This window comes from Neophocaena asiaeorientalis, unplaced genomic scaffold (genome assembly GCF_003031525.2).
Source record: "Neophocaena asiaeorientalis asiaeorientalis breed wild unplaced genomic scaffold, Neophocaena_asiaeorientalis_V1.1 scaffold119, whole genome shotgun sequence".
Classification (NCBI taxonomy): Eukaryota; Metazoa; Chordata; class Mammalia; order Artiodactyla; family Phocoenidae; genus Neophocaena; species Neophocaena asiaeorientalis.
The window spans coordinates 2,293,710-2,310,016 of record NW_020175821.1 but is presented as its reverse complement, the minus strand read 5'-3'; the positions used below and the strand labels follow the sequence as shown (position 1 = coordinate 2,310,016).

General features: G+C 36.0%; 1 protein-coding gene across 9 annotated transcripts in view; it reads left to right on the top strand.

Annotated features, from left to right (window-relative positions):
* Positions 1-16,307, top strand: part of MGA (MAX dimerization protein MGA) — a 96,437-nt gene that overhangs the window by 27,167 nt on the left and 52,963 nt on the right. For all 9 annotated transcript variants that reach the window (XM_024732351.1, XM_024732353.1, XM_024732356.1 and 6 more), the window contains exons 3-5: positions 9,219-10,167; positions 11,234-11,312; positions 11,430-11,525. In XM_024732351.1, coding sequence (XP_024588119.1) covers positions 9,219-10,167; positions 11,234-11,312; positions 11,430-11,525 — 1,124 coding nt within the window. The remainder of the gene's footprint in view (positions 1-9,218; positions 10,168-11,233; positions 11,313-11,429; positions 11,526-16,307) is intronic.

Genomic DNA, 16,307 nt, shown 5'->3' with positions numbered 1-16,307 from the left:
CTGCACCACCAGGGAAGCCCACCATACAGTCTTGATGACACTATAATCTTTGGTAGTGTAAGCTTCCAACTTCCCATAGTACATAGAAATACAGTTGATTTTTGTACCTTGATCTTGTGTTTGATGACCTTGCTTATTTAATTCACTTACTAGTTTGTAGTGTTTAGGATTTTCTACATACACAATTATGGTGTCTGTGAACAAAGTTAGTTTTACTTCTCCTGTAAGTCTTTATTATTATCTCTCTCTTTCTTACCCTACTGCGCTGTTTGGACTTGCAGTTCTGTGTTGAAACTAAATTTTGAGAATGGTCATTCATGTCTCCTGACCTTAGAGAAAATCGTTCAGTATTTCTTAATGGGTATTATGCTGTTGGCTTTAGGTCACACTGAGAACTTTCCTTCCAGTCCTAATTTTCTAAGTGTGGTTAAGAATGAGTATTGAATTGTATCAAATGTTGTTTTTCTATCTGCTGAGATGTTGTTTTTCTCCCTTCATTTTGTTAATTTGATTTTTTTTTTTTTTTTTTTACCGTGAGTGGGGGCTATATGGGAGTGAGAGCTGGAAATGCTGTAACAGTTTTGCATTCCTGGGAAATACTACTTGGTTGTCATAACATTTTTAATATTGGATTCAGTTTACTGATACTTCATTGAGTTTTTTTACATCTGAATTCATGAAGGATATTTTTATTTCTGATACTTTAGTTCCAGGGTTTTGCTTTCTTCATAAAACAAAAAGTGTTGGATTATCCTGTATATTCTGAGTTTGTGCAAGATAGGTTTTTTTTTCATTATGTCTTTGCTAGACTTGAGGGAAGCCATGTAGTTTTCTTTGCTGGCAGGTTTCAAATCATAAATTCAGTTTCTCTGTTGTTCTCTATTTCATTAAATTTTTTCCTCTTAGCATTGTTTCCTTCTTTTTGCTTGCTTTTTTTTCTTTTATTTCTCATTTTTATTGAGATGTAATTGATATACAGCTCTGTATAAGTTCGTTACACGACATGATGACTTGACAGACATATACTGTGAAATGATTGCCACAATAAATTTAGTTAACATTCATCTTTTCGTATAGATAATCCCATTTTTTTTTCCTTTTCTTGAGAACTTTTAGGAATTACTACCTTAGCAACTTTCAGATATACCATGCTGTAGTGTTAGCTAGAGTCATCATCTTGTGTATCCCCAGCACTTATTTATCTTATAACTGAAAGTTTGTACCTTTTGATCCCCTTCATTCACTTCCCCTGCCCTTCATCCCGTCTCCCTGACACTGGTAACCACTGATCTGATTTCCTTTCATGGTTTTCTTTTTTTGAATTTTATTTTATTTTTTTATACAGCAGGTTCTTAATAATTATCTGTTTTATACATATTAGTGTGTATATGTCAATCCCAATCTCCCAATTCATACCCCCTCCCCGGCTTTCCCCCCTTGGTGTCCATACGTTTGTTCTCTGCATCCGTATCTCGTATTTCTGCCTTGCAAACTAGTTCATCTGAACCATTTTTCTAGATTCCACATATATGCATTAATATACAATATTTGTTTTTCTCTTCCTGACTTACTTTACTCTATATGATAGTCTTTAGGTCCATCCACATCTCTACAAATGACCCACGTTCATTCCTTTTTATGGCTGAGTAATATTCAATTGTATATATGTACCACATTTTCTTTATCCATTGGTCTGTCAGTGGACATTTAGGTTGCTTCTGTGACCTGGTTATTGCAAGTAGTGCTGCAGTGAACATTGGGGTGCATGTGTCTTTTTGAATTATGGTTTTCTCTGGGTACCCAGTAGTGGGATTGCTGGGTCATATGGTAATTCTATTTTTAGTTTTTTAAGGAACCTCCGTACTGTTCCCCATAGTGGCTGTATCAATTTAGATTCCCACCAACAGTGCAAGAGGGTTCCTTTTCTCCACACCCTCTCCAGCATTTGTTGTTTGTAGATTTTCTGATGATGCCCATTCTGACTGGTGTGAGGTGATAGCTCATTGTAGTTTTGATTTGCATTTCTCTAATGATTCGTGATGTTGAGCATCCTTTCATGTGTTTGTTGGCAATCTGTATATCTTCTCTGGAGAAATGTCTGTTTAGGTCTTCTGCCCATTTTTGGATTGGGTTGTTTGTTTTTTTGATACTGAGCTGCATGAGCTGCTTGTATATTTTGGAGATTAATCCTTTGTCAGTTGCTTTGTTTGCAAATATTTTCTCCCATTCTGAGATTGTCTTTTCATCTTGTTTATGGTTTCCTTTGCTGTGCAAAAGCTTTTAAGTTTCATTAGGTCCCATTTGTTTATTTTTGTTTCCCTTTTTCTAGGAGGTGGGTCAAAAAGGATCTTGCTATAATTTATGTCATACAGGGTTCTGCCTATGTTTTCCTCTAAGAGTTTTATAGTGTCTGGCTTTACATTTAGGTCTTTAATCCATTTTGAGTTTATTATTGTGTATGGTGTTAAGGAGTGTTCTAATTTCATTCTTTTACATGTAGCTGTCCAGTTTTCCAAACACTGCTTATTGAAGAGACTGTTTTTTCTCCATTGTATATTCTTGCCTCCTTTGTCATAGATTAGTTGACCATAGGTGCGTGGATTTATATCTGGACTTTCTATTCTGTTCCATTGATCTATATTTCTGTTTTTGTGCCAGTACCGTATTGTCTTGATTACTGTAGCTTTGTAGTATAGTCTGAAGTCAGGAAGTCTGATTCCTCCAGCTCTTTTTTTTTTCCCTCAGGATTGTTTTGGCACTTGCTTTTGTTTTAATTTGCCTGTTTCAGTTCAGGGGTTGGCAGATTAAGACCTGTGGACCATACCTAGCCTGCCTTTTTTTTTGTTGTTATGGCCTGCAGACTAAGTATGGTTTTTATATTTTTAAGTGTTTGTGGGGGGGGGGACAAAAGAAAAGTAATATTTTTTCATATGTGAAAATCATATAAAATTCAAATTTCAGTGTCCATTTGTTAGAACACAGCTATGCTCACTTGTTTATTTATTGTCTTGTGGCTTCTTTTATGCTACAGTGGTAGAGTTGAGTAAAGATTGTTCAGACTTAAAAGCCTAAAAGTTTTGCTACTTAGCCCTTTACAAAAAGTTTATCAATCCCTAAGATAATTTATTTTAGACCTTTTATTTCAAGCTATAAAATCCCACTTAGCACTGTTTTAGGTGCATTCTACAAAGTATGATTTGTTGTGTTGAAATTGTTATTAATTTGTGGTTTGGTCCTATTTTTGTCAGAGAACATGTGACTTAAAACCTTTGAAATAGAAATATATCATGACTGTGCTGTATTGTCTAGCATATGGTCTGTTTTGATTAATACTTCAAGTATACTTATGCAGTTGTTGGTTGTAGTGTGCTATAAGATCTTATCAGGTAAGTTTAATTCATTGTTCAATTCTTCTATCTCCTTACTGATTTTTTGGGGGGGGGGGAGCGGTGTCTCTCCTATCAGTTACCGAGAAAGGTGTTTTAAAATCTCCCTCTATAGTTGTGGATTTTTCTGTCTTTTTAGTATTATAAATTTTTGCTTCTCATATTTTCAAGCTATATGATAAGGTACATATACATTTAGGATTGTTATGTCCTTTTGGTGAATTGAGCTCATAAAATTTTTATAATGACCCTCATTATCTCTGATGGTACTTAAAGTCTACTTTTAGTCATATTATTAAGCCACATTGGCATTCATCTGATTTTCTATTTGCATGGTTTTATCTTTTTCCCTCCTTTTATTTTCAGTCTGTCTATGTCTTTAGATTGAAGTTGTGGTTCTTTTAAATAGCTTATAGTCGGGACCTTTTTCTTTGTCCACCCTAGACTTTTAATTGGACTGTTTTGCTCACGTGCATTTAATATTATTACTGATGTGGCTGTGCTTAAAGCATTTCATCTTGGTATTTTCTGTTTCTGTCATCTATTCTTTCATTATCCTTCCCTGTTTTCATTTGGATTACGTTTTCTTTTCTTAAAAAATTATTTTATTTATTTATTTTTGGCTGCGTTGGGTCTTTGTTGCTGCACATGGGCTTTCTCTAGTTGTGGTGAGCGGGGGCTACTCTTTGTTGCAGTGTGTGGGCTTCTCATTGCGTTGGCTTCTCTTGTTGCGGAACATGGACTCTAGGTGCGTGGGCTTCAGTAGTTGTGGCACGTGGGTCTAGTTGCTCCACGGCATGTGGGATCTTCCCAGACCAGGGATCGAACACGTGTCCCCTGCTTTGGCAGGCGGATTCTTAACTACTGCACCACCAGGGAGGTCCTAGATTACATTTTTAAAATTCCATCCTGTGGCCTATTGGTTTTTTAGCTTTGCCTCTGTAAATTTTTTTTTTAAAGTGTTTTTACTAGTCTGCTCAGGTCGACATAGCAAAATATCATAGACTGGGTGACTTAATAAAAATTTATTTTCTCACGTTTCTGGAGGCTGGAAAGTCCAAGTAATGTTTTTGGTAGGGTTCAGTTTTGTTGGGAGGTCTTATCCTGGGTTGTAGTACCCTGGGTTGTAGACAGCTGCCTTCTAGCTGTGTCCTCACGTAGAGAAGAGAGAGACTGCCCACCTTTATGACCTCATTTAACCGTAATTACTTCTTCAAGACCCTATCTCCATGTACAGTCACAAGGGGGTTAGGGCTTCAGTGTATGAATTTGGGAGGGGACACAATTCATTCTTTAGCAGTGGTTGTAGAGATAATTATGTGCATTCTTAATTTATCAAGTAGAATTAAATTAATATTATAGCAGTTCATGATCAGCTAATGTCCTTGTTGTTCATGTCCCTAGATATGTTATAAACCCCCCCAAATGTTTTTATTTGCTTTAATCAGTCAGTAGTCATTTAAATAAACGTAAGAAAAAGCCTTTTATATTTACTCACGTTTATTTTTCATGGGTCTTCTCATTCATTCCTGGATCCATTTTCTTTCTTTTTTTTTTTTTTTTAACTTAGCTTGCTACTTAAAAAAATATATATTTATTTATTTAATTAATTAATTTTTTTTTGGCTGTGTTGGGTCTTAGTTGTGACATGTGGGATCTTTGTTGAGGCCTGTGGGATCTTTCGTTGTGCTGCAGGGGCTCTTCATTGTGGCGCACGGGCTTCTCTCTAGTTGTGGTGTGTGGGTTTTCTCTCTTCTAGTTGTGGCATGTGGGTTCTCTAGTTGAGGCGTGTGAGCTTAGTAGTTGTGGCACGCGGGCTTAGTTGCCCCAAGGCATGTGGGATATTAGTTCCCAGACCAGGGATCAAACCTGCATCTCCTGCGTTAGAAGACATTCTTTACCACTGGACTACTAGGGAAGTCCCCTGGATCCATTTTCGTACTAGTTCATTTCCTATTAGTCTGAAGAACTTCCTTTAGTATTTTTTTAGAACTTTAAAAAAATAAGATGTAATTCACTGCTATATAATTCACCCTTGAAAAGTGTTCAGTTTAGTGATTTTTAATATATTCACCAAATTGTATAGTCATGACCACAGTCATTTTAAGGACGTTTCAGCACTCCAGAAAGAAACCCTGTGTCCTCTACTAGTCACTCCGCATTTTCCTCCAGCCAGTATTCAACCCCACCCACCGATATGCAACCACCAGTCTCTCTTTTGTCTCTGGATTTGCCTTTTTTGGACATTAAATGGGATCATACAGTATGTGGTCTTTTGTGCTTTACTTAGCATAATGTTTTCAAGGTTCATGTTGTAGCATGTATCTGTACATAATTCCTTTTATTACTGAATAATATTCTGTTTAGATACACTACATTTTATTTATCCATTTATTACTTGGTAAACATTAAGGTTGTTTCTGCTTTTTGACTATTAGAAATAATGTTGCTATGAACATTTGTGTGCAAGTGTTTGTATTGAATAAGTTGTGGATGTTCATAAGCCCATTCTTTCCCCACTGAATTTATTGTCTTGGCACCCTTGAATTGAATTCAATTGAAAATCAATTGAGGGACTTCCCTGGTGGTCCGTTGATTAAGACTCCTTGCTCCCAGTGCAGGGGGCACAGGTTTGATCTCTGGTCAGGGAACTAGGATCCCAAATGCTGCATGGCACTGCCTTAAAAAAAAAAAAGAAAAGAAAAGAAAAAAAAATCAATTGATATAAAAGTGGGCAGGTCGGGCTTCCCTGTGGGAGGGGCCCGGGTCCCGGGAAAAAAAAAAAAAAAAAAAAAAAAAAAAGTGGGCAGGTATTACTGAACCTTGAATTCTGTTCAGTTGATTGGTATGTTTAGCTTTATGCTGATTACTGTAGCTTTGTAGTAAGTTTTGAAATTGGGAAGTATGAGTCCCCATTTGTTTCTATTTTTCAAGATACTTTGAGTTATTTTAGGGTCCCTTGCATTTCTATATGAATTGTACAGTCAGCTTCTCAATTTTTACAAAAATCCCAGGTGGGGCGTTGATAGGGATTGTGTTGACTCTGCAGATCACTTTTGGGGAGTATTGCTGTCTCACCTATATTAAGTCTTCTAGTATGAAACTGCGGAATATTTACCCTTTTTTTTTTCTTTTTTTTTTAGGTTGGCTTTAATTTTTTTCCAACAGTTGTATAATTTTCTGTGTAAAAGCCTTACAATTTTTTGGTTCAGTTAAGTTTTTTTTTTTACATCTTTATTTGAGTATAATTGCTTTACAATGGTGTGTTAGTTTCTGCTTTATAACAAAGTGAATCAGTTATACATATATTCCCATATCTCTTCCCTCTTGCATCTCCCTCCCTCCCACCCTCCCTATCCCACCCCACCAGGCGGTCACAAAGCACTGAGCTGATCTCCCTGTGCTATGCGGCTGCTTCCCACTAGCTATCTACCGTATGTTAAGTGTTTTATTCTTGTTGATGCTGTTGTAAATAGAGTTGTCTTCTGAATTTCATTTTTGACGTTTGTTCCTAGTGTGCAGGATTACAGTTATTTTGCTGTGTGTTGATCTTGGATCCTGCAATCTTGCCAAACTCATTTATTCCAATAGTTCTTTTAGTGGATTTCTTAGGACTTTTAGTTCTGTATCCACAGAGTTTAGTATCTCTGGGGAGTTCTGGAACCAGTCTCCCTCAGAACTGGGGGCCAGCTGTATACAAGATCATGTCATCTACAAATGGAGATTTTTTTTTTTACTTCTTTTCAATCTGGATGTCTTTTATTTCTTTTTATTGCCTGATGTCCTTGGCAGATCCTCTAGTATAATTACTGTAAGTAAAAGTGGTGAGAACTAATATCCTTGTCTTGTTTCAGTCTAAGGAAGTAGTATTTTTTATGAAGTATGAATTCTTTCAGATGTCTGAAAATGTCTTTAGCCTTGAAGGCTTCTTTTGGTAGATCTAGAACACTATGTTGACTCTTTAAATGCTTTATGATGGATCTCATTCATTGTCTTCTGTTTTAGTGTTTCCAATGAGTAGTTAGTCTGTTCTCATAGTTTTCTCTGTAGTCTCATGTGTCTTTTTTTCTTCCTTGCTTATAAGGTTTTTCTCTTGATGTTTTTTTCAGCTGTCTGGTCTTCATGTACCTAGGTATGATTTTCTGCTTGGTGTTTGCTGAGCTTTTGGATCTGTGGATTAAAATCTTTCATTTTTGGAATATTTTTGTTCAGTTTCTCTTCAAATGTTTCTCCTTTCTTTCTCCTACCTTTTTGGAGGTGCAACTGCTAGTATGTTAAATCATCTGATGTGTGCCATAGGTCTCTGACACTTCTTTTGCTTTTCCTTTTTCTCTATCCTTCAGTCTAGATGATTTGTAAATTTCAGCTCACCTCAGTTTTAAGGGTAGGATTGAACTCCTTTCAGACAGGGCCTTGGGATCTAAGTGCTGTGAGAATGTAAGTTTCTGATTTCAGGCCAAGTTTCTGCATCACTAGAAATTCTGCAAAAGTCCCCTGGAGGATAATTGGTGGGAGCAAGGACTTGTCTTCTCTTTGAGGTCCTCCAGATCTAGTCTGCCCATACTCAGGCATTAATAGTTTGGTTTCTCTGTGTTTCCGCAAAGATTCTTTGCCTATAACAGCTTTTTTCTCTCTTCACTTGTGCTTCAAGCAATGTAAATGCCACTGAGGGTTGAAAGCAATAGCAATCTGTGGTCACTTGGAGAAGGCTGGTCCCTCTCTGGAATTCAGTTCATTTAAACTTACTTGTACCCAGAGGTCTTCAGTGACTTTAAAGAAAGAATAGGATTTTGAGTTTATCTAGTGTTTTGTCATTGTTATGGCAGAAGTTATGGTCTTTGTGAACTTCTGTATTCTAACTGGAAGTGGAAGTCCTCCATTGAAGAATTTTTGAGTAAGGTCAAGATCTTAAGTCAGTTTTGCAAGGAACAAGTAGATACAGATCGATTTAATGGTTACTTTTGCATATTTGAGGTAAATGAAAGTTTTACAGATAAAGTGACTTTAACTGGGTTAGTGAGTAGTTCTAACCTGTCCTCAAGATACATGGGTATAGTTTATGTGCTTTCAGTGATGAATTGGGAGAAATGAGAAACTAAAAAGTTTGTTTTGTTTTTTGATGAATTATAAACACTTAAGTCGAGACAGGTTATATGTCCTTGCCTTCATCCTCCCTGTCCTTTTATTTTGGAAGAACTAATGCTGGATTCTTTACATTGAAAGTGAGTTTTGCAATTTTAAATTTGAAAAATCACCTGGCACCAACATTGGGACTACAATGAAAAAACTACCGGCTTGTACATTTAAAAATGGTTAAAACGTTATGTTTTATGTTACATGAATTTTATCTCAATTAAAAAAATCAGTGAGCTGTTTGAAAGGCCCTTCCTGATGTTTATTTTAATTTTTAATTGTAACGGACATTTGTTTGTTTTTATTGGCAGTTGTTGATCAGTGTGTACATTACTAGAGTCTGATTTTGGATCAGTGCAAGCTTTCAAAATTGAGTTCATTTGAAGAATACCATTAGCAGAAAACATGTTATAACATATCTTGCTTTTTGATTTAGTGATGAGAGTTACTTGTTAAAACTTTACCCTTTAGTTTATATATTTTTCAAGAGAAATTGACAGAATATGTAAAAGTGTGATGTTGATAAACTGTTTTTGAGAACCTTGTTATACAGTGGTTTTTTTTTTTAATGAATGGCTCTTGAAATCTGATGTGATTTTACTTGGTTTCCAACAGTCTTTTTTTTTTTTTCTTTCCCCTCCTGAGTGTTATTTATGGATAGTTCTGTCCTTTTTAACTCTCCCTCCCCTGTCTCTCCAGTCTTGTTGGCAACAATTTTGAAGATGGCTCCCATGTAACATCACCATTAAACCCAAATGAAAACTTCAATGTTGTCATTAAAGAAGAGCCTCTAGACGATTATGAATATGAACTTGGTGAGTGCCCAGAAGGGGTCACTGTGAAGCAGGAAGAGACAGATGAGGAAACAGATGTGTACTCAAACAGTGATGATGATCCTATACTAGAGAAACAGTTGAAGAGGCACAATAAAGCTGATAAACTAGAAGCTGACCATCCTTCTTCTAAATGGCTACTACCAAATAGCCCATCAGGTGTTGCTAAAGCTAAAATGTTCAAATTAGATGCTGGAAAGATGCCAGTAGTCTATCTGGAGCCCTGTGCTGTCACCAAAAGCACAGTGAAGATTTCTGAGCTCCCTGATAACATGCTTTCCACATCTCGGAAGGATAGAACTTCTGCGTTGACAGAATTAGACTATTTGCCTACGTACATTGAAAATTCTAATGAGACTGGCTTCTGCTTAGGCAAGGAATCAGAAAATGGTCTTAGAAGACATTCACCAGATCTCAGAGTGGTACAAAAATATCCCTCACTTAAAGATCCTCAGTGGAAATATCCTGATATATCTGACAGCATTAACACAGAAAAAATACTTGATGGTTCAAAGAGTTCAGTTGGGGACTCATTTTTAGGAAAAGAAGACTTGGGCAGAAAGAAAAGTATGCTTAAGATTTCAACGGCCTCCAAGACTGTGAATGCTAATCAGAATGCCCCTCCAAATGTCCCTGGAAAAAGAGGAAGGCCACGAAAACTGAAACTTTCTAAGGCAGGGCGGCCACCTAAAAACACAGGAAAATCTTTAACTTCTACAAAGAACACTCCTATGGGCCCTGGGAGTACCTTTCCAGATGTGAAACCTGATCTGGAAGATGTAGATGGTGTTCTCTTTGTTTCCTTTGAATCGAAGGTAAGATTGTCATTTTCAGCATTCTTTCCAAGGTCAAATAATCATCATTGAATTGTATACTGGCTGATAACTAACTAAGAATATAGTTACTGTGAATGCATCCATTATGCGAGGTTGTGTGCACCGGGAGGGAAGTATCTCCAAAATATTGGGTTAACAGGCATCACTTAAGGTATTTGTTTGAATGGACTTAAAAAATTATGTATGTTTTGATTACGATTTTGGGGTTTTTTTGTGTGTGTGGCCTCTCCCGTTGCGGAGCACAGGCTCCGGATGTGCAGGCTCGGCGGCCATGGCTCATGGGCCCAGCCGCTCCGCGCGGCATGTGGGATCCTCCCGGACCAGGGCACGAACCCGCGTCCTCTGCATCGGCAGGCAGACTCTCAACCATTGTGCCACCTGGGAAGCCCTTGATTACGATTTTTGCATTGTGTTTAGTTGGAATTTTTAAAATCTTTGGCTCTTAGTGGAATTTTCATTATTATATTATGGACTTTGAAAAGGCATAAACACATGAAAAGTTTACTAACTCTTTTGAGATACTCCATCCACTGATTTTCATCAGCAATAGCAGAATACCATTGGAGAACAAAAAATTAATAGTCTTATTAATTCTGCTGTCACAATGATAGTTTCCTTGTTTATTTTACTCCAGCTCTTCAACTAGACTGTTTTTCTTTTAGATTGTTGTAGAAGCCTAATCTTTCTAAATTAGCTACACAGAGGTTGAATTCTCTCTGCCTGTTCTTTTCCTTCCTCCTTGTTAATTGCTGAGTAAGCTGTCTTTACACAGGCTCTAAGAAATCAGTATACAAGTTATGATAAATTGGATAAATATACAAGTTATGATAAATACAGTTTTAAGTCAGTTAGCTGAGTATATTATCTTTAAATTTTTTGCCCCCCCATTATTAAAGTGAGAAGTATCAAAGTGAAAAAACATTCAGAAAATAGCAAAAAGTATGAAAATGAAAAAAAATCTTCCTAGTTTACTTTTAAACCTTTAGAAGTGATATGAACTACTTTTTCTCTTTCCTTTTCTTTTTTTTTCTTTTTTTTAATATAGGAAGCTCTAGATATTCATGCAGTTGATGGAACAACAGAAGAATCCTCTAGTCTTCAGGCATCAGCCACAAATGACCCAGGTATTATATAATAGTAAAAAAGAGGAAGATATTGGGAGTTTGGCTCTAGAAGTGAAAGATGCAATGTGTATTCTTCTGTAGTAATAGTAGCTTATTTTATCATTGCTTTCTGAATAGGTTGCAGAGCAAGAATTTCCCAGTTGGAAAAGGAATTGATAGAAGATTTGAAGGCCTTGCGGCACAAGCAGGTCATACATCCTGGTCTTCAGGAAGGTATAATTCTCTAAAAAATATACAAGCCAATTTTTAATTTTGTTCTGTTCTCTCCTTCCCCTGTCTTTCTCTTCTTCCCTCTTCCCTTTGCTCCTTCCCCTCTTTTTTCTGTTTTTCCTCCTTTCCCCCATCCTTGATTTGATTTCTTTCAGCCCCTCTCTCAGCTTGCATTTTTCTCTTTTCTCTGTGCATGATTCTTTCCCTTAGCTTAAAAACACATCTAGGTCTTTTTTATCCTAAGAGAAACCTTTCAAACTCTGAAGATACTGTCTTATCGTTGTGAAGCTAATATATTATGCATTAAAAAAACGTATCATGATAAGAAAGTGGTGTTTTCTCTTTTCTTTCTTATAACCCCATTTTATTTACTTTAAATTTTGGTTGCTTTTGTTTCTGTGGGGTTTTTGAAGGTTTTTTGTTTTGCTTTTGGAGGAGAAGAGCCTACTTTTTCTGGTATACTTAGTAATATATTTAACTGTAAAGAGAAGAATACTTATCTGTCTCATTGTGTGGCTGTAAAAATTTTATATATTTCATATTTTGCTGGCGATTTAATTTAAAATTTTCATGATTACCTATTTTGTTGCCATAGTTTATCTTGGCCTTGATCATATCATTTAATTCTTTTTTTTAAAATAGCAAAATTTAGTATCCTTATTGCCATCATAGTTAACTACTGACTTTCCGATTTGCACTGTAAATGAATGACTGTAAGCCCATGCCCCAATTTTATTTTCCTTATACCTTTGATTTTAGGTGTGCTTCTTGGAGTAGTTTATTGAGTTTTTGACTGTTAGTCAATTTTCATGAGAGTCTAAGCATTGTATGCCAACAAACAAAACACTGATTTATAAAACAACCATTCAGTTTCTAAATTAGATGGTGATACTTGAACTTTTGCTTTAATGACGGACTGTGTGACAGTGTGATCTTAAAGTATGCAAATTTCAATCCAAGTGATAAGGACTGGGTACTGTGGATTGTAATGGAAAATCACAGTCACATCATAGTAGTCTTGCTGGTAATAATGTTTGCTGTCATTTATCGTAAGCTTTCACTTCTGCTATTTTATTTAAATAATTTTCTCTATCAGTTAAGTTGTCCTTTCTCCCCCCACTTCTCCTTTTTTTCCTTAGGTACTCTGATAATATATAAATATTATAACATTTGTATTGCATTCTTTCAACCTAATCCCCCATTTGTTTTATAGTCTTAGTTCTAGAGTTAAATATATTCAGTGCTCCCTGCTGGTCTTTTTGCTCTGGTTTGTTTGCTTATTTTTTCCTGTTTGGGTAAGGTTTGAGTTTTTTCCTTCCCTTATAGACATTTTAGTCAAATCTGTAACTTTTTGTGTATTGGGTGTTCAAAGTCAAATGCTTATGGAAACTAAGCAGGTAACGTAAAGTGAAATTAGCCTGAATTTGGGGATGGTGTTGGACTCTGGTGGGCTGGAGCATAGGTTCCTGTTCTAAAGGGGCAGTCATATCAGTGGATTGTCAAATGGGAATGTAGGCTCAGTATTTTCAGAAATTCCTATTGTTCTGTAAAAGGTAAAGTCAGTATTTTTTTGTAACGTGTTTCAGTTTTAAGTGGTGTCAGCTGATACAGTTTTTTGGGCAAAAAAGTGTGTGAGGCATCAGTTTTCACCTGCCATACAGATTATGCATTTGGTGTTCAAGCTTGTATTAATCCTCACATTGTTAAAGTTAATTCAACAACATTCTTTTTTTGTGTGTGCGGGCCTCTCACCGTCGTGGCCCCTCATGCTGTGGAGCATAAGCTCCAGACGCGCAGGCTCAGCAGCCGTGGCCCACGGGCCCAGCCGCTCCGCGGCATGTGGGATCTTCCCGGACCGGGGCACGAACCCGCGTCCCCTGCATTGGAAGGCGGATTCCCAACCACTGCGCCACCAGGGAAGCCCCAACTACATTCTTATATAGTTTTACTTTTTTAAACAGTTAAATCTGTAATCCGTGTGTCACTGTTCATAATATATGATGTAGAGTTCTAGTTTGGATTTTTTTCTTTATTTTACTTTGGCAGATGTCTCCCCCATCCCCCAACCTTTGCTTCTTAAGACTTAAAATATTAAAAGAATTAAGTTAGTTTGGCTAAATATTTGTAGTAACTGGTGGTTACTACATCAGTTGATGGTGCCAACTCCAAGTATCTGAAGATAATGAAAATATTCTTCCAGGTCCCTTTCTAAAAACTGATGCTTGAAGTAATTTATTAAATTTCAATTCAGTAGTGTCGTATTTCTTTGCTTTTCCATCAACTGTAGAGTTTCATTATTCTTTATAAAATAAGCACCTACAAATCCAAAACGTTTTTGAGATGAAAAAAGCTTGAAAAACTTGAAAAGCTTTTTCAGCTTGCTTTGAAATTGTGGAAGAAATGTTGATTAAGCCTGAGAAAATGTTCTTGTTGTTGATAGTTTTGTTGCTAAAATAAAATAAGATTCTTAATTTTGTTTTCCACAGTATATTTTTTCTCCTATACTTTGCTACATCAAAATTAGTTTCTTTTCTAAGTCCATCAACCTGAAATTATCATGTTTTTGATCTTTAAAGGTATTTTTGTAAAAGCTTTTCTGTTTCATTGCTACCAAGTTAATTCTATGTTAATTGTTAAGTGAATTTTTTGTTTTAGATAAGTTTTAGATTTGCAGAAAAATTGGGACCATAGTACAGAGAGTTCCCATATACTCAGCATACAGTTTCTCCTGTTATTAACATCTAACATTAGGGCAGTACATTTGTTACAATTAGTGAACTAATATTGATATATTATTATTAACTATAGTCCTTAGTTTATTCAAATTCCCTTAGTTAATTTTTTTTGTTCCAGGATCTCATCTAGGAAATCACATTACATTTAGTAGTTGTGTCTCCTTAGGATCTTGTTGGCTGGGACAGTTTCTCAGACTGTTTTGTTTTTAATTACCTTGACAATTTTGAGGAGTACTGGTCAGGTATTGTGTAGAATGTCCCTCAGTTGGGATTTGTTTGATGTTTTTCTCATGGTTAGACTGGGATTATATGTTTATAGGAGGAAGACAACAGAGGTAAAGTGCCATTCTCACCTCACCTTATCAAGGGTACATATTATCAACATGATTTGTCACTGACTTTTTATGTTGCACTCTTTGGAAGTCACTGTGTAGTCCACACTTAATGAGTGGGAAGTTATGCTCCACTTTCTTGAGGATGGAGTATCTGCATAAACTACTTGGCATTCTTCTGCAACCAGAGATTTCTCTTTTCTCCCTCATTTTTATCCAATCATTTATTTATATCAGTGTGGACTCCTGTCAGTTTTAATGTTAAATTCCCTTATGATAATATTTCCAGAGCACTCTGCCTCTTTAGTTACTTAAAAAATACTCTGTACTGTTAAATCAATGGTTAGCTGGAGTTTTTCTTATATAAATGTCTATTTTTCTGTTCATTGTTGGCTAGTTATATAGGTGTTCATTCCTCTGAGTGTTTTTTTGTGGATACCTCCTATTTAAGTGGGTTTAGCTAGAGGCAGGCATTTTTGGCTACAGTTTATTGTCTTAGGTGACTCTGCTCTGAACCTAGAGGGTTATCTGTTTTTGTTTCTACTTTTATGGGTCTTTTTTTTAATGGTGTGATAATATTTCTTTAAGAAGTTGCTCCTAATATGGTGAAAAGGCAAAAGCAGTCAGACGTATGATTTAGTTTAAACTACCATGTGGAAAAGGTTTTATGTTTTTTGGGGGATGTGCTAAGAATTATTTAACTATCTTATTTTTGCAAGATAAAGTTATTATCATTCATATGAAACCGACTGAGTCTGAGTCTCAAATATCTATTATTCAGGGAAGGATTTTCTTGAAGGGCAAACATTTCAAGATGTGCAGGTAAGCTAAATTGGGAATTACTTTGAGCAGTGTCCATGTGCCATTGACCTCTCAACCTTTAGGGCTTTAAAAAATTGTAAGTATATTTAAAATTAATTTGGTCTTTTTGTTGATGTTTTTAGGATCACTTGGTATCACTTTTGGGGGAAGGTGGCAGTTCAAAGTATTAGTAAATGCAGACAAGAAGATATGTGGGGGAAGCAGTCTCTAAATTTGATTGTCTACCTATTTGGCTGTATGGGTACACTTTTAATGACTTAATTCCTTTCTTCTTTCTCTGTAGGCAGCTGTTCTGGCAGTTTTTGTCTATAATAATAATAGAGTACTTTTCTCTTTTCAAGGCACTACAGTATCTCAGTTTATGCTTTGTTTAGGATTCTGTTTCACTTGCATTTCTGTAATATTTTGCTTTCTGGTTTCAGTCTACTCTCCCTCTCTGCCTTTCCTAGTTAATTCCTACTTATTCTAATTTAAGAATTACACTCTCTGTAAAGTTTTACCAGATTGCCTTGGGCTTTTCAAGTATCATTTGTTTTACCTCTTACAGTATTTTATCCTATTGTAACTACTAATGAATCAGTTGGGAAAACATAACACAAGAGCTCCTTGAGGTCTGGGAAATGTCTTTTATCTTTATCATCATCTATATTACAGAGCATTTCAAAGAGAAGGCACGGTTACTTCTTAAAACGTGAAACTCAGTGTGGTGGATTGATACTATTATTTTTTGGATTGGTATTATTTCACTGATGAGGAAGCAGAAGCTAAGAGAAGTTTAGCCCAAAGACAAGATTAGAAACCACTTGTTTTGACTCATATTATTTTCTCCCCAGTTGATTGAAACATGAGGAAATAATATTTTATTGATGTTAATTTTAATCACATGTGATTAAAAT